This window comes from Gallus gallus, chromosome 1, assembly GCF_016699485.2.
Source record: "Gallus gallus isolate bGalGal1 chromosome 1, bGalGal1.mat.broiler.GRCg7b, whole genome shotgun sequence".
Classification (NCBI taxonomy): domain Eukaryota; kingdom Metazoa; phylum Chordata; class Aves; order Galliformes; family Phasianidae; genus Gallus; species Gallus gallus.
The window spans coordinates 83030967-83049167 of record NC_052532.1 but is presented as its reverse complement, the minus strand read 5'-3'; the positions used below and the strand labels follow the sequence as shown (position 1 = coordinate 83049167).

General features: G+C 44.6%; 1 protein-coding gene across 2 annotated transcripts; it reads left to right on the top strand.

The window, feature by feature from the left end:
- The first annotated feature begins 35 nt into the window (after positions 1–35).
- On the top strand, positions 36–12221 carry QTRT2 (queuine tRNA-ribosyltransferase accessory subunit 2). 2 transcript variants are annotated; one of them, XM_015295294.3, is made up of 8 exons: positions 36–265; positions 354–409; positions 3231–3307; positions 4341–4550; positions 5483–5682; positions 8316–8467; positions 10014–10134; positions 11098–12221. In XM_015295294.3, the coding sequence occupies exons 1-8, from the start codon at positions 69–71 to the stop codon at positions 11357–11359; spliced, it is 1275 nt and encodes a 424-aa protein (XP_015150780.2). In that variant the 5' UTR covers positions 36–68; the 3' UTR covers positions 11360–12221. The 2 variants fall into 2 exon arrangements, with proteins under 2 accessions (XP_015150780.2, NP_001025952.2); NM_001030781.2 differs by having other exon boundaries at positions 10011–10134.
- The last annotated feature ends 5980 nt before the right edge of the window (positions 12222–18201 follow it).

The window sequence follows — 18201 nt, the reverse complement described above, 5'->3', positions numbered from 1 at the left end:
CGATTGGGGAGATCGGGGGAAGCGGCGGGGCCAGCGTCTTCCTTCCTCTGCCGGCCGCGGCTCTCGGCATGCGGGTGAAGCTGTGCGGGGCGGCGGGCGGGCGGCTGGGCACGCTGGCGGGGCTGGGCCGGAGCGGGGCGGCCGCCCTGGCGCTGCCCGGCTGCCTGCTGTACACGCGGACCGGCACGGCGCCGCACCTCACCCTCGACACGCTGCGCGAGGTCAGCGGCGTGCCTCCCGTGGCACAGCTCACGCTGCCCACCATGTGAGTAACGGCGGCGGGACGCGCGGCTCCGCGCCTGCCTCTGCCACGGCGCCCTGCGTGCCTAACGCGTCTCTGTGTCTGGCTGCAGGGCGGAGCTGCACGACGTCCTGGCGGAGTACAAGGAGGGAGCGGCGAAGTTTATAGGTAAAGCGTGGGTGTTTGCTGCTTATAGCAGCTGGGAGCTTGTAGTCTGCGTGGACAAGGAAGTAGAAACGATCACGAGTATGTGTGAGAAGGCGGCAGTATTACATAAGCGTGTCCAATGTGATAAACTGCTGTCAGCAAAAGGTGAGGGGAAATGCCCAATAGGTGACCTTTAGAATCCTGGAATCCTTACGTTTGGAGAAGACCACAAGGATCATCTAGTCCAGCCGTCAGCCTGTCCCCACCATGCCCACTAACCACATCCCTCAGTGCCACATCTACACGGCTCTTGAGCACCTCCAGGGATGGGCGCTCCACCACCTCCCTGGGCAGCCTGTGCCGCTGCCTCACCACTACTGGAAAGTTTCCTCGTATCCAGCCTGAAGCAATCCTGGTGCAACTTGAGGCCCTTCTCTCTCATGGTATCACTGGTTACCTGGGTGAAGAGAAATAGATGAAGCAGAGTAACCAATTAGAAACTGCAGAGAGGGAAAGTTCAGTAGTGGCTTGTAAGTATTTGGGGGTGCACTTGCTTTACGAAGGCTCACCAGGCTCCTAGTTCTGCACAGAATTAAAATGGAAGCCTTTGTGTGAATTCTGACCTCGTGCTTACAAGCCACGCACACAGACCCAGTCCCTAATTAGGGACAGTGCGTGTCTGGAGAGAGATGGATCTAACTGGTGTGTCTTTAGGTGCGAAGACCTAGGCGCTTTCCACATTTATGCTTTTTTTCACTCAAAGTGAATCTAAGGAGGACTTAAAATATTTTGTTGTCAACAGCATGGCCAGAAATCCATCAAACAGAGCACAAGAATATGTAGTTTTGCTTTACTTTTTCCTCCCCTAACCTTTGCCTTAGGATTTTCGACTGATTAGAATGAGCTCAAATCACAACATGCGACTAGAACTGAGAGAGAAGTTACAGTAGCCCTTGTCAGTGGGGGGGCTCCAGAAGGATCTTGCTAAGTGCAGTTTCTAACTGGTCATTGCCTTGAAAACAACCTTCTCCTACAGCTGTCTAAATGATTCTCTGAGAGTATCCATCTTCTAATAAACATTGGCATTTTTTGCTTATCAAAAAGCAGTTGGTTTCATTTAAGCCAGCAGAAAATCTTAATCCGGTATGAAGAATAATTAAAGAAGAAAATTTAAAAATCTTCATCCAGTATAAAGAACGGACAAACACCCCACATCAAATCAGTCTCATCGAGTGAATGCTTCTGCCTCTAAACTGCTCTTGTTCTGAGAGAAGGGGAAGGGGCCATGTTGGGTTTAGAGTCATACCATAGGATCATATCATAGAATGAGCTGGATTGAAAAGGACCATAATGATCATCGAGTTTCAACGCCTCTGCTATGTGCAGGGTTGCCAACCACCAGACCAGGCTGCCCAGAGAATGGCTCCCATTTGTAAGAGCTCTGAGAAACTAAATGAGCAGCTGGAGATCAGTTTTCCTCCTGTTCTTTATTCCTTTTAGTTTGTCAGATTGTACTTGCTCCGATCCATTCACCTTCCATTTTTTCATGCTGAGTGGTCACTTTTAGGAATGCATCCAACTAAACTGGAGTATGAAACACTAAGTGTTGCTGCAGTCCTCGGTTACTGCACTGAGCCTCTGTAGTTTTTATCAGTCCCTGTATGCTATTATTGGAGCAGTTCATGAATGAAACCTTTAGCTTGGTGCTAAGAGTGAGCAAAGCCATGGTTTCTGTGTGCACAACAGTCCTAGGTGTCTTCCCTGTCAGTCATTAGGGACTGGTAAAGGACTGCCCACATACAGTGCATCACCAAGAACACTGTTTTTGGGCTCAGGTGGTATAGGAACCTGAGAGTGAAGTGAAAGCAGAGTTGGCATCTTGAGTGAACATTTCTATTCGTAGTCAGTATTTCTATCTGGGGCGATAGCTCAAAGAATGATAGGATGATCAGCCAGGTCAACAGGCTTACTGGGATGCTTTGTCCAGGTATCTAGGGCTATAGTGGCCATGTGGTAAATCCTGTTGAAGAGGTGGAATGTCTGTTCAGTTTCAGTAACATTGACAGTTGTTAAGGTAGAAATCTTCTGGACAGAGATTTTTTTAAAAAAAGTATTTCAAGATTTTGGACATATATTTCATTACATAAGCAAAGCTTTGGCTTGGATTTCCAAAGGAGATTTGCATGCAGCTTTTGATAGGCTTTAATTGCCTTGGGACAGCTTATTCCATCAAGAACAATTTTAAGTCCCTTCTGTCTGAAACTTCTTGGAGACTTTACCAATTTCAGTGCCTGTCTGTCAATGAAGACATACTAACTTTATGTATGACATTAGAAACCTCTGGTCTAGCAGAGATGAGGCTCTCATTTCTATAGCTGATCTCCCACAATATGTTGTCTTTCCTTTACAATATTAGGCTTGAGGCTGTTACTCTGTTTATATTGTCAGATGTCTCCCAGCGTACCTGTCAAGTTGTTGAGTTAGCTACTGTGTCTGGCAAATTTTAGTAGTGGGAGTGTTAATCAAGAAGAAATACAAAAAAAAATCTAAGAGGCTGTGCAGCTTGCAGAAACAATGGCTGTTGTTTCCTATTTCATCCCAGTACTGTGCTCTGTTCCCTGCAGCTGTTAAAGACAAGGAAGAAGTCTGGCGACCTTCTTTGGTACTGAGAGATCAGTTGAGCAATATTGTTCTTTATCCGTCCTGCAGAAGAACTGCAGAAGAGGATTTGTGGGGTTGTTTGTGGGAAGAAACCATATTCCATTTTGCAAATTCACGAACCATGCCTTTACATTAGCTTTGTTTTGGTTCATGAAGCTCTGCTCTGTTGCTTTGCTCCCAGGTATGCCAGATACAGTGCTGTACTGCTCCCTTCAAGACCCAGTTGCTCCCTGTCCTTCTGGCTACAACACCAACAAGGTACAGTAACTGTAAAGGCTTGAAAGAATCCACTTAAAGTCCCCACATCTATGTGGGTGTGTCTGGAAAGCATCAAGATGATGTTCATGCACTATATAGAAAAAGAGCTCTCTGTACTAAGAAGAGTGTCACTTGCATGCTCATACCTCCAACTAAATAAAGCTGGATATTTTCTTACTGGAATTGTCTTTCCTGAACAGTTAAGTGATGATTCAGATAGGACAGAGAGCTCTGGAATCGTGACCTGTTGTGGTTAGTATGGCAGTAAAGGAAAAAGCATGCATGTTGGCTTACGTGCTGAACAGTCTTGCAGCGATGCCACTGATGAGCAGTAAACCTGCAACCCTGTCTTTGTAGTTATAGTCTGATACAAACCCACAAAGGGAAAGAACGTAGTATTTCTGCAGGAAGAGGTCTCAGTAAGCCAGGAGCCTTGTAAGCCTTTGCCAGCTCTATCCTAGAAATGTGCCAATTTCCCACCCAATGCATATGGTACATGCTGGCTGCTGTGGCACTGGCCTGGAGGGGCAATTCCTTGTACCTGCCTAGATATGGTCAGTTCTGGATCCTGCTTGGATATGATAACTTACCATGAATGGCAGGATAAGCTTCACCATGCAGTTTTTTGTACTGCATATTCTTTGCTGCTAGGAATCAGCCTGAGTCCTCTCCCTGTGCAGGAAAGGAATTACCTAAATCTTTAATTATTTTCATGTTTTTTTTCCCCAATTCTGCCACTAATTTGAGTGATAAGGCCAACTGCTCCATCTCAGAGACTTCCAAACACCTTGAGAAGTTGCTGTGCTGTATGTGTTTGATGGTTTCATGGAAGAGTATCCTGGAAATCCCAACTTGGTCATTTCACATTCACTCACTCTGTCAAGGGCAACTGAATATCAGAGCCATGCTACTATAGAACTTATCTCTTCAGTGTCTTTCCAGTATCTGGTGTTTCACCAGACTTCTCTCCTTTGACGCCTAAGATCTTAAGTTAACCTTTGCATGGTCTTTCATCCCTATTTTTCCTTGACAGACAGTGTCCCTGTGGAGTAGCTCAGGACGCATGGAAATGACAGCTTCCAAGTTCATGGACATACAGCGGGCTATCCAGCCAGACTGGTTCCAGTGCATTGCTGACGGAGACACTATTTCTGGAGAAGTTACTAGAAAAAGGGCCAAGAAGTCTGTAGACAGATCACTTTCCTTCCTGGATGCGTGTCTTCAGCTGCTGGAAAAGACACCGGTAAGGTCCCAAAGATGTCAAGACTGTAGCATTGAAGCTGCTTTTTCACCTATGCTGCAATGTGGGCCAGTTCCAGGATGTGATTTAGTAGGAGATCTTGTCACACATATATATCAGAGGATGTGCAGGGGACAGGAGGAGGTAATATCAGTAGCACTGTAGGATTTCCTTCTGCCTTTCTCTTCTCTTAATAACTTGTCTCCTGCTACAGAACAACAATTTCTACTAGTTTGAGAGAATTCCATTTTTATATTATTCTGCTTTTGGACTGTAGTGCATTTCTTTCACTTTCCTTCATGCTGTGTACATTGGCAAAGTAGGATCTTCTCATTCAGATTGAGACAAGTCTTTGTTTTCTCTGAAATCTGTTCAATTCTAGGTGAAGGAGGACTTGCCAGAGTTTGCCAGTTCTATTCTTTATTTTCTCCAAATGGCTTAAAACTTCCTTCCCTTTTGGTGAAAGTGAACAAATTATCCAGGTGTGCATTACAAAGGCAAGTGGCTGCAGGAACCAGTACTGACATCCCCTGAAAGGCAATAGAATGTGAGCTCTGTTGTCCGGCAGCCAGGATAGTTGCACATTCTTTGTATTCTGCACTGACATGTCATGCTGAGGGGACACCTAGAAAAAACTGTGTACAACGATCAGCTGTTATTACTTTCTGTGGGGAGGTGGAAAGAATGGCTCTTAAAATTCTCAGTGAGTTAGTGTTGAGGCTGGAAACAGAATCTTTTCTCTCCTAATCCCTTTCTACCTTACAGTTCGACTTCACAGTGTTGTTTGAGGGTTCATCTTACATAGGATGAATTGCTGTGGCTCTTCCAAGTTCCTGTGAATGCGTGGGTTAGGTAGCAAGCATCTGTAGTCTGTGCTGTGAGATCTTGCATGTCTTTGGCAGAACTCTAACACTTTTAGCTTTCTTCTGGGCCAGGAACTACAAGGAAGTGTAATGTTTGGGACAATTGAAGGTGGAGATGTCTTGGAAGAGAGGCTCAGATCAGCCAGGGAGACTGCCAAGAGACCCGTGGGTGGCTTTCTGTTAGATGGCTTCCAGGGGCGTGCCATGGCAAAGGAGACCAAGATGAACCTGATTTCTTCTGTGACAGCAGAGCTGCCAGAGGATAAACCAAGGTAAGTCACATGGGTGACATCCCAAGAAGTTCACCTGTCTTTTACAAGGAGCATCTACAGGCTGCTGTGCAATATCACTGTGGAAAATAGTCACTGTCTTGCATAATGCTGTGTGTGTGTGCCAGGCCACTGTCAGGCTGCAGACTTCAACTGTTGTTTCAGTTTTTAGTTGCAGCTGACACCAAGCTGTGCTCACGTTCTGGATATGAGCATTCCCCGCATTTATAGTCAAATTTGAGTTCAAGACTTGGTTTTCTTGAGGAAAAATTATAAATAAGATATGTCTAGGCTATTGTCTGAACTTGTTTGCATTTGGCCTCTGAAGGCATGGTTTACTGTAGGTTCAGCTAGAACAAAAATTATCAGCTCATTCTACTGGGACCTCTTCTGAGAAAAAAGGTCAGGTTTGCAGTTCTATACAGGCTGAGCTGGGGAAGAGTAGAGAGGGGTGCTGACAGAATCGGTAAGTGCTTACATGACCAGCGGGCTCTGACTTAGTACCTAAGGTGCTGAGCCTGTGAATTACCAGAGCTCGTACAGCCTGGCCAAGAGAAATTGCATTCTCTGGATCGGCATAGTGTCGGAACTGCAGTATATTCTGTGTTGTTGGTTATGCCCATCTGATGGATCCATGTCAGAGTCTACATAGTAGTTTCAGCATTCTTGACTTTTCCCAATTGCTAACAGTAACTAAAGGCTTCCAGAAAAGATGTGCTAATAACTATTAGTGGTTCAAATGTAGAGGGATTTCTTTGAATTGTGTTGAGTTTGCTAACTTTTGTATGAGTTCTGGGTTGTTCCTCTCTTGCTGCTGCTCTTGACTGGGGGCTTCTTTCATCATTTCCTGAAGGGAATGACAAGGGCCCCTTAGGTTTTCGGTAGCTTGCGCTGTCCTCTGCTCTCTGAGCACTGGTTTGACCAGGTGGTGTTCAAAAGAAAGGAAAATGTGAAAATGTTGTCTGGTGCTGCAGCTTTTTCATGTGAAGAGGTACCTACGGTTTGGATTTCTTTGACAATTAGAAGCCTTGCTGTCTTGTTGCTATCTTGTCTGGTTTAACTACTTAAAAAGATCCCCTGGGAGTATTAAGTCCAATCTGCTCAGGTAACCTCAGTGGCTACCAGAGTATCTGCCTCATCTGTCAAATAGTTTGCTTGTCTGAGTAAGACAAGTGTTTCTGACCTCTGTGTAAGAAGAAAGCTGGTTAGGCCTTAGGGGTCTTGTAAGTACCTTGGGTGAGAATCAGACAGTCCTGCTTTCACCCTTGCCGTTCTGGCTGGAGAAGCTGTTTTGCAGCTGTGTTCCACTCCAATGTGAAATTCACCAGAAGCCAAACACTCTCACCCTCACCTGAGAAGGAACTGCTTTTTGTGTTAGTGAAATGATCTTACAAATGTGATCTTTAGGGTCCTTTCAGGAACCTAAGGTTGTAGAAATCTCTCTTATTCTTTTTTTTCTAGTAGGGGTGGAACCCTTGCAAGAACAAACTTTTGTTCTTATCCGTACAAAGTTAAATTCTAGCAAGGTTTCTGATCACACATGCAGAACTACTGCTTAATCTATTGAACGTTATTTTCTCCCTTTCATAAGAGCCTGAAGCAGAAGACACTCCTGCAGTAAATCTTTCCCCATCCATATTCTGTGCTCATCAATTTAATTCAAGTACTTAGAAAAGTGACTAAAAATGGCATCTTGTGACTTCGTTTATCAGCCCCTGTGTATTTTTCTAATTATCTGTTTAGATCACTGCCCTACATTAGCTTTTACTGCCGTCAGCCCAGCCACGCACCTGCAGGAGAGCAGGAACCACTCTCCTGCTTCACCAGCCCTCAGGGAAGCTGCCAGCTAAATTTGGCTAACAGCAGGACTCCTATTACCACTGATGGCAATCCAGCTGGGCTGCTCCTGGCTCAAAATACTGTATCCCAGTGGATGTGACAGCCCAGTTTTTTGACCAAGTCATTTGTTTTGGTGAATCAGAGACATTTATAGAATAAAGGGCATCAGTGAGGGTGAAAAAGTAGGCTTGACTAGGCAGAGTGTGGAGAGGAAGGAAGAAAAAAAGCAATGAACTTCTATTTCCAGTTACACTTCTACTTAGTGCATTCTGCTCCAGGCAGTTCTTCAAGTGCCTAGAGAACTGTATACTGCTAGAAACATCTACTGCTGTTTCTGCTGGTCTAGGCCTAGTCCTTTCAGACTGTCTCCTGAGCAGTTACTGAGTAAAGAAGTCAGTGTATCTGGTACCTGGTAGTTATTTAGGGCAGAAATATGGCTAAGGAAAGTATCTGTTCTAAAGCATAGCTGTTAGGTGAATTTTGTAAAAGTATTTGTGAGTGTGAGAGAAACTAAATCACTTCAAACATAATGAGCGGAATAAGATTTTTCTTGGTAAATGGAGTGATTGTGCTGTCTTCCGAATGGCAAAGAAGGAAAAGACTCTTGTGTACTGGATTGGTTAGAGGTGTGGAAATAGAATTGTGCAGGGCTCGGAGCGATGCACTGTTGTATGAGCTTAACTTGTGTTTAGCAATTCCAGGGTTAACCTACATGTGTTCCACATGCCTCTTCTCCTTGAGGTATCTGCTTCTGCATAGGATATTCTAAGATTTACCTTCTTATGCATCTCTTACAGAATCATCCATGGTGTGGGCAAACCAGATGAGGTGCTTGAGTGCATTGAAAGGGGAGTGGACATCTTTGAGAGCTTCTTTCCCTTCCAGGTGACGGAGCGAGGCTGTGCCTTGGTGTTTGGCTATGATTACCATTCAGATCCCAAAGCAGAAGGTAGGCTGTGTCCATATCAGCTGGTAGTGTGGCAAGCATAACTCATGCTTTGGAGGAATCTGTGTTTGAGGGTTGTTTTGTCTTTGAATTAGGTGCAGCAACCACTGGAAAACCTGAATTTCAACTGTCCAGTGTTGCTTTTGAAAGTGGGCTGTTTTAGTGTGAAACATATTGAGGGGAACATGAAATCTCAGCCAAAATTTGAATGTCTGGTTAGGCAAAATGTGTTTAATGATTTTTCTAACACTGAATAGTTGTTTCTGTAGATTGAATTGTGTATCTGTCCTCTGTTTGACACCATTTACAGATTTTTCTGTTAGTGCTAGCAGTGCAGGCTGGGCAAATTTACATGCAGTTCTACTATGATACTCAATTTCTACATTTAACTGAATATATGTTTGTTTGTTTTTAATATAAGTTTTGAAGTTCTTTTCCTTTATAGCTGACCAAAGTTAGGGATGCTATTTCTCTGGGTAGCTGTCCTCTCAGTTCATGTATTCATCAGCTCATATCAGAATAGAAGCAAGATGTTCATAACGCATTACCTCATTGGGCTGTGAGAGGGGAGCATGCATAGCAACCATTAAAGCATCTGTTAAACATTCTTCAAGCAGTCATCTTGTTTTGGTCTCAGTAAATGTTTTTAATACAGAAAAAAACATTTTACATTTTTCTTCCTAGGTGGAACTTCATTTCTTTTCATGCCTGGATAATTCAAAACCAGATAAATAGAACAGAACATCTTGTTTCCTTCTGCTTGCTGTCATTTCTTTTTAAACCCTTCTCTTTGTTTGTTGTTGTTTACCTCATCTCATCTTATTATTAAACCAAAAGAAATTACGGGTAGGAATAACCTCTTTGTTATGTTCCTGTGCAACACTCACTAGATGTGGATTGTGCAAACAATATTATTGATGTTTCCAGAAACGTCTCCTGCTCGACATCAAGCCTAAAAATGCCTACCTACAAAATTATGGGGTGTTTTTTATTTTTAAGGTAGACTACTGTATATACACATATGGAATCTACATCTCCAGCGTCAGCGCTATCAGCTTCTTTTATTTCCATTGTTTAAGAAAAAAAAAATCTAAATCTTTGAGCTGGATGACAGAATGGAAAGTAGAATGATTGAATGCAGAGCAGTAGCCTGTTTATTCCAACAAAAACCCAATAAAATCAATCTGTTCAGGTGACTGCATTCTAGTCAGCACGCCGTTCAGATTGGAAATATTTTATCAAGAATTCAGTTCAGCAGAGCAGCAAAAAGTTGTGCTGTTATTTCAGCTCTAACTCTTCATTAAGTCTAATAGATGAGTTTTCACTTGTCTCTGGCTGTTTTAATCATCTAAAATTCTATTATTTTTGTTAACTAACCTATGACAAAGAAAAATGGTTGCTTACTATAGGAAGGAAGTGAAAACTTGTGGCAAGAGTTTTTTCTTTTGGCAAGAGAGCAGCAGAAATACTCTAATGTAGGATATTACTACCCTTCCTGCGCCCTTGCTGACTCTTGATAAAAGGCTGTTGTCTTTTTGTTTCATAGCAGCTTTAAAACAAAATGGGGCCCAGGACCTGGAGAAAAATAGTCCTGAAGAAGACCAGGAGGAGGAGGTTGTCAAAGCTGACCCAGAAATGACACCATTTGAGATATTTCTGAAGGAGAAAAGGTATATGTGTTTGTGAGGAAGGAACCTGCAGCTGTACTGGGAAATATTATGGGTTTTGTCCTCTGTATTTTCATGTGGTCAGTAGCTGGATGGGAGACTTCATAAAACACAAAACCATTGAAGGAAGTAAAGTACACCTAGACACTGAATGAAGTGTCAGGTAGTCATTCGAGCTTGATATACAGAGCAGTGTATGGCTGAAAGTGCTATCATTTCCCTGATCTAAAGCCAGAGATTTTCAGATTGCTTATCTAGCAGAAATACTGTGGCCATAGCAGTGTTCCAGCTGGAAAACAGTAGTTTGACAAAAGCTGTCTGAGGATCATTTTGTTCTTCTGCATCTAACTAACTTGAGTCATTTTCAGATGGTACATAGGTCACTCTGAAAGTAATGCCTCCTATTTATTTCCATGGAAACTACAACAGACACAAGGAGCAGAATAACAGTGATAAAGCAAATTCTCAGCTACAAAACACTATTTTTCAACTTTTTTTTTTTTTTACAGCTTAGTAGTCAACTATGTTAATTTGCTCCTTCTCTCCCCACTTTGTGAGCATAGTGCATCTCACAGTAGCAGGGATGTGAATCCTTGCAAATCCTTGTGAATTCTATGAATCTTTGTTTCTGGTAGCTTCCTTCTCTGTAGACTGTTTGAAAGCTGACAAGGTGAGTCTTGAGCTGCAGCTCAAGGGAAGGTGCAGATAAGCCTGCTTTCTACTGTTAGTGGTGATGCAGTCAAAATTATCTTCTGACTTAAATGTGTGGCTTCTTGGCTCCATATTGAGTTCCTGAATGCTCTTAAGAGTCCTTTGTGCCAGGGTTAGATGCAACACTTCTTAAAGAAACTAGATTCCAGCCCTCAGGGCTCAGGTCCCTGCAAAGGCCATAGAGTAACTAGATAGTCTTTGTTACCTGAGTTGTCTTCTTACTTTTGATGTTACCAAATGTGTCTCCCTCCTTAGATACCATGATGATTTTCGTCCTTTGCTGGAAGGATGTACCTGTTACTGTTGTCAGAGGCACACTCGCGCATACCTCCATCACCTCCTCGTGAGCAGTGAGCTTCTGGCTGGTGTCCTGCTCATGATGCACAACTTTCAGCACTACTTCAGCTTCTTCAGCGCCATACGAGATGCCTTAAGAGACGACAAATTGGATCAGCTGAAAAAGCTCATCTTCAGACAGGCACTGCAAGGCCCAGAAAATGCAAAGATAGACCAGTGAGTTCAGAGAAAATAGGTTGCAGCTTACATCCTTACCCAGTGGGACTGTTGAAACTTCACTGCTAGCAGAATCACCTGCTAGGTACTAAAATGCCTCCTTCCTGGAGTGACTGTTAAGGGGACATTTTAAGATCTCACCTCGGGCAGGGAAGGAAGATCTTATTCAAACCATCTCTTGAAGTTAATTGGCTTGGTGCATTCTCAGGTTATAGAATAGCCTGAACAGCTCATAAAACCAATATGGACAGCTTTGTTTTCAGTTATTCGTTGGTGGCTTTCCATGTGGGAGAACTGAGTGGAAGCTCTGCAGCTGTTTGTGTCTTTTGCCCCTCTTCCCCTGAAAATGCCAGTGATGTGGTTGTCCCTTCAGGCAGCTCCTCGTAATATCCTGCCTCAGCCTAACACAATGCTCCTTGTGGACACTGCCAGCATCCATGTCCCCAGGAAGAACTGGTTGGAAGTGCTGCTGTATTTAGTGGAACAAAGGCACCGTACCCATACTTCCATTACACTGAGGTGCAGAATGTTCTCTGGGCTCTCCACATCAGCCCTTTTTACTCTTTTAGTCCATATAGACTAAGATTACAGTCCTTTACTGGAATGTAGATGATCATGTACCATTCTTTCCAGCTGCACTAGCACTGGACTTACAGCAGGCTCCATTAATGCCAGTTTGAGATGGAACTGTGGAAAGGGTGTACCACAAGAAAAGGCATTTAGACAAGATTCCGGTTGTTTCTTATTTTAAGATATTGCTTTGTTATGTCACATTCCTTTTATTCAGCTCTTTTATGCCTCTGACTTTGTAATTATGGATTTATTCATTTTATATTGCAAAGCAACAATAAATTCTTTTTTCTAAATTCCATTGGTACATCATCCCCATCACACCTTGAGGAACAAGAGAGTTTGAGTGCAGCACTCAAGGTGGTATCTCCTGGGAACATGAACTAGCAGCCTGACAGAGAACAGTGACCCATCTGGGGTTAGGGTACTGTCATTGAGCAGGGGTCTGCACTGCTTGCTTCAGAAGGAGTCATAATAGTCCTGGAAACGTTGAAGACACCTACCCCTCTTGATGTTTAGAAAAATATTTCAGTTGCTGATTTTAAAGCAATTAAGTATTAATCTGCAGTTTTATGCTCTTCACTGTGTCACCAAAGCGCAAAAATGCATTATGCCTCTTTGAAGAGGAAAGCAGGAAATGACAGTAACGTTGGGCTGTTGCAGCGCTTGTTTCTGCAGTGCCAGCCTGCACAATGCTGCATGTGTCATTGGGAAACTTTATAGGAGGGAACAGCGACTATTAAGATTTCCTCATTTTGCTCACATCCCTAGGCACATACTCAAAATCAGCAAGATACATCAGTGCCCAGCATTCAGGCACCACCATGCCTATATGGAGGAGGTCTGTCTCGAATGCTCTGCAACACCCTGGATGACAAGGAACGCTAGCTACTTTGTTCTTGTCATGCTACCTGCATTGTTCTTGAGTTGGCTGCCTAAGTTTAGAAGTGTCCTTTTGTGCCCTCTGGGAGCGAGCTCTGATCAGTCTCCTCATCCTGTCCCACCTCTGTGACTTAGGTCATACTCATTTCCTTTGTCCACCACTGAGAAGCTGTGTGCTGAGAAGCTGTGTGCTGGGATCTTTGTGACCAATCTAAGTGCCAATAACATGCCAGTCTTATAACACTTCTGCTCTTCTTTTCACCTTCCAGTCATTCCATTTGCTGTGTTCCTGTTCTTTTTCCAGTCACACTCATAAATTGCTTTCATTATGGTTCTCTGCTTAGTTTTTGGGTGTGTGCATGTGTGTACTAGAGCTGCAAAGTGTAAACAATTTCACATTGGGCAAAACTGCATTTGGTCACCTACATCTGCTCCTTATCTAACACAGTAATGAACGGCGCTAACTCCGCAACAACCCCGATGTGTTGTATTTACACACTGTCATTCTGTCAGCACTTCAAATTGTAAAAATTAAGCAACATTTCTAAAGCCAAATTAGAAAGTTTTTATTTTATTTCTAAGCAGAGATGTAATTTATTTCAAGAACAGAATTCTTCCCCAAACACGTAGTTTTCTTCCTCATCTTCCACAGAGAAGCAAAAATTTATATGAATAAAGAGTAGAAAATTCCCTGTTCTTAATTAACTTTACATAGCACAGAAAACTTTGCAACAACATCCTTGACTGCCTTCCATCCCCAGATGGCAGAATACAAAACGAATACAGAAGCACAGAGCAGAGTACAGAAGAGGTGGTGTGTTACAAAAACATTAAACTAGCAACTTCTAGTGTAACTTTCCCCTCACTGAAGAAAAACCTGTGCTCCTCTATTTCTGATGAGAATAATCAGCAGGGCCATATGCTAAGTGTTAACTTCTGTGTGTCTCTGACCACTTCATCAGTATGCTGCTCAGTAACTTACTCGTTTCAGAGCTATTTTAATATTGCAAGCTCTTAGGCAGTTTCAAAGGTATGCCTTAAAATTTATTAAGAAAAATCAAATTTGGTCTACCAAAAAAGGTTTTCTCCATTCCTCCAGGTATGACATTCCTTCTCCTGTACATTCAACCCTCTCCATCCTGTAAATTGCTATGACACTGCCCATGACAGCTTGTACCAAGCCTTGTCTGACAGTTTCAAGGCCTGCTGTTCCATGGCTCTGCAGGACTGCAAGAGCTGTTGCAGCCTGAAAGTGTTCCAGCAGGGTTGTTCCATTTATTTCTAAATCTCTGAGGCCCAGATGGCTTTCAGATCATGGCACTTTTATACATAGAAAAAATTGGTTCCAGGCTTGTTTCAGCAGTGCTTTTAAGCACTTTGTAGCTGTTTTTTGTGGATTTTGTGTTGTGTTTTTCAGTCCCTGAACCCTGATTTTTGATTCATAGCCTGAGTTGGCAGGCAAAGGGCCTGTTCTAATAAAATGTTTAAACCTTTCTCTCAGTAATTTCAAAGAGGCTTCCTCTGTGATAGAGAGGACATACACAAAATACATAACAGTGCAGGCGAGTTCCATGGTCTTATTTACAGTACTCTGTCATGATCTACATAAGTCACTACACACTTCATCTGTGTTCTGCTAATGCACTTCTGGCATGAGATCCTTCTCACAATTACAAATGCTCAAGCACGTTACCATTACCATCCTTAAGCACGTGCTGTTGGCATGACAGGAATTTCCAAACAAAAAGAGAATGAAGTTAAATCCCCTTGAGAAGCTGAGCTGGCCAAGTCAGTACTGGCACAAAAGTGGTTAACTTCTTCCTGTAGCAAAATGCTTCTTCCCCTTAAATGGTGTTAGTGTGAATGGCTTCTGTCAGAGTATGCCTTGTCCTCCCCTGGGGCATGCTGAATGGGAAAGGCAATGCCTTCCCTGCATCACAGTGAGGCGATGATGAACTGCCTGGCTATTTCCACATCTGTCATCCCTACGATGTAATTAAACTGGGAAGGTGAATGTGCAACACAGTGCAATGCCCTGTTGTGCTTCTGACATACCTTCTCACAGAATCATAGAATCCTTAGAGGTGAAAAGGTCCTCTAAACTTTATCCAGTCCAGCTCCCCTGTAATGATCAGGGACATGCACAGCTAGATCAGGTTGCTCAGGGCCTGATCCAACCTCGCCTTGAAAGTCTCCAGGGACAGGGCATCCACCACATCTGTGGGCAACCTGTTCCAGTGCCTCACCACCCTCACTGTAAAAGACCTTTTCCTTATATCTAACCTAAATCTACCCTTTTAAGCTTGAAACCATTTCTCCTCGTTCTGTCACCACAGACCCTGCTAAAGAGTTTGTCCCCTTCTTTCCTGTGCCCCCGCTTTAGATAACAAAAAGCTGCTATCAGGTCACCTCAGAGCCTTCTCTTTTCCAGGCTGAACAGCCCCAGCTCTCTCAGCCTGTCCTCATAGGAGAGGTGTTCCATCCTTTGGATCATTTTTGTGGCCCTCCTCTGGGCACACTCAGGTCCATGTCTCTCCTGTACTGAAGACTCCACATCTGGACACAGCTTTCCAGGTGAGGCCTCACCAGCACAGAGTAGAGGAGCAGAATCACCTTGCTCTTCCAGCTGGCTATGCTTCTTTTGATGCAGCCCAGAATACGGTTGGCTTTCTTGGCTGCGAGGGCACATTGCTGGCTCATGTCCAGCTTGCCATCCATCAGTACTTCCCAGCTCTTTTTCACCAAGGATGCAATCAATCCATTCATCCCCTAGCTTGTGTTGGTAGTGGTGGTTGCCTTGACCCAGGCACAAGACCATACATTTGGATTTGTTAAACCTCACAAGATTCACCTGGGCCCACTACTCAAACCTGTCTAGGTCCCATGGGGCAGCATCCCATCCCCCTGGTGCGTCAACTGCACCCCACAGCTTGGTGTCATCAGCAAATTTGCTGAGGGTGCACTCAACCCCACTGTCAGTGTCACTGATGAAGATATTAAAGAGTATCGGCCGCAGCACTGACCCCTGCGGGACACCACTCATCACTAATCTCTATCCAGACACTAAGCCATTGACCACCACACTCTGAACTCAATCCTGCAGCCAGTTCTTCATCCACTGAACAGTCCAACCATCAAATCCATATCTTTCACATTTAGAGAGAAGGATGTTGTGGGGTACTGTGTCAGAAGCCTTACTGAAGTCCAGACAGATTACATCAGTGGCTCTTCCCTTGTCCGCTGATGCGGTGACTCCATCATAAAAGGCCACTAGGATCATGGAATCATAGAATTGCTCAGGTTGGAAAAGACCTTAAAGATCATCAATTCCAACCACAACCTAACCATACTACCCTAACTAACAACCCACCACTAAATCATGTCCCTGAGCACCACATCAAAATAGTTTTAAACACATTCAGGGGTGGTCACTCAACCACCTCCCTGAGGAGCCTATTCCAGTGTTTAATCATAGAATCACCAAGGTTGGAAAAGACCCACAGGATCACCCAGTCCAACTATCCACCCATCACCAATAGTTCTCACTAAACCATGTCCCTCAACACAACGTCCAAAGGTTCCTTGAACACCTCCAGGGTTGGTGACTCCACCGCCTCCCGAGGCAGCCCATTCCAGTGCCTGACCACCCTTTCAGAGAAGTAGTATTTCCTAATGTCCAGCCTGAACCTTCCCTGGCACAACTTGAAGCCATTCCCTCTAGTCCTATCACTAGTTACACGAGAGAAGAGGCCAACCCCCAGCTCACTACAACCTCCCTTCAGGTAGTTATAGAGAGCAATAAGGTCTCCCCTGAGCCTCCAATTCTACAGACTGAACAATCCCAGCTCCTTCTGCCGCTTCTCATAAGGCCTGTGCTCCAGACCCCTCACCAGCTTTGTTGCCCTTCTCTGGACATGCGCCAGGGCCTTGATGTCTTTCTTACAGTGAGGATCCCAAAACCAGACACAGTACTCGAGGTGCAGCCTCACCAGTGCTGAGTACAGAGGGACAATTACTTCCCTGTTCCTGCTGGCAACGCTGTTTCTGATGCAAGCCAGGGTGCCATTGGCCCTCTTGGCCACCTGGGCACACTGCTGGCTCATGTTCAGCATCAATCAATACCCCCAGGTCCATTTCCTCTACACAGTCTTCCAGCCACTCTGCCCCAAGCCTGTAGCATTGCTTGCGGTTGTTGTGGCCCAAGTGCAGGACCTGGCATTTGGTCTTGCTGAACCTTATCCCATTGGCTTCAGCCCAGCTATCCAGCCTGTCCAGATCCCTCTGTAGGGCCTCGCTACCTCCACGCAGATCAACACTTCAAGCCAACTTGGTGCCATCTGCAAACTTACTGAGGGTGCACTCAATGCTGTCATCCAGGTCATCAATAAAGATATTAACAGGACAAGCCCCACCACCAACCCCTGGGGAACACCACTCATGATCAGTTGTCAGCTGGATTTAACTCCATTCACCACCACTCTCAGGGCCCGGCCCTCCAGCCAGTTCCTTACCCAGCCGAGAGTGTACCTGTCCAAGCCACGGGCTGCCAACTTCTGCAGGAGAATACTGTGGGAGACAGTGTCAAAGACTTTGCTGAAATCTAGGTAGACTACATGAACAGCCTTTCCCTCATCCAACAGATGGGTCACTAGATCATTGAAGGAGATCAGGTTGGCCAAACAGGACCTGCCCTTCATGAACTCATGAGACCCTTAACAACCCTTTCTATAAAGAAGTTTTTCCTGATAGCCAATCTAAACTTACCCTGGTGCAACTTGAGGCCATTTCCCCTCATCCTGTCACCTGTCACCAGTGAGAAGAGACCAGCCTCACTCTCGCTGCAATCACCTTTCAGGTACTGGAAGAGAGCAATAAGGTCCCCCTTCAGCCTCCTCTTCTCCAGACTAAACAGCCCCAGTTCCTTCAGTCGCTTGTCACAGGGCCTGTTCTCCAAGCCCTTCATGAGCCTTGTTGCCCTTCTTTGGACCTGCTCCAGCACCTCAGTGTCCTTTCTGTATTGAGGTGCCCAAAACTTAACACAGTACTCCAGGTGAGGCCTCACCAGTTCCAAGTACAGGGGCAGGATTACTTCCCTAGTCCTGCTGACCACACCATTCCTGATACAAGCCAGGATGCCATTGGCTTTCTTGGCCACCTGGGCACACTGCTGACTCATACTCAGCCAACTGTCCATCAGTACACCAAGGTACCTTTCCATTAGGCAGCTTTCCAGCCGCTCCTCCTCAGGCCTGTAGGGTTGCCTGAGGTTGCTGTGACCAAAATGCAGGACCCAACACTTGGCCCTATTGAAACTTATACAGTTTACCTTGGCCCATCGATCCAGCCTATCCAGGTCCCTCTGTAGCACCTTACCACCCTACGGCACATCAACAC

Coding starts and splice junctions, on each gene's coding strand:
- QTRT2 (NM_001030781.2), top strand. CDS start 69: ATGCGGGTGAAGCTGTGCGGGGCGGCGGGCGGGCGGCTGGGCACGCTG. Junction 410..3,230: donor GGGAGCGGCGAAGTTTATAG/GTAAAGCGTGGG, acceptor CTTTGCTCCCAG/GTATGCCAGATACAGTGCTG. Junction 3,308..4,340: donor CTGGCTACAACACCAACAAG/GTACAGTAACTG, acceptor TTTCCTTGACAG/ACAGTGTCCCTGTGGAGTAG.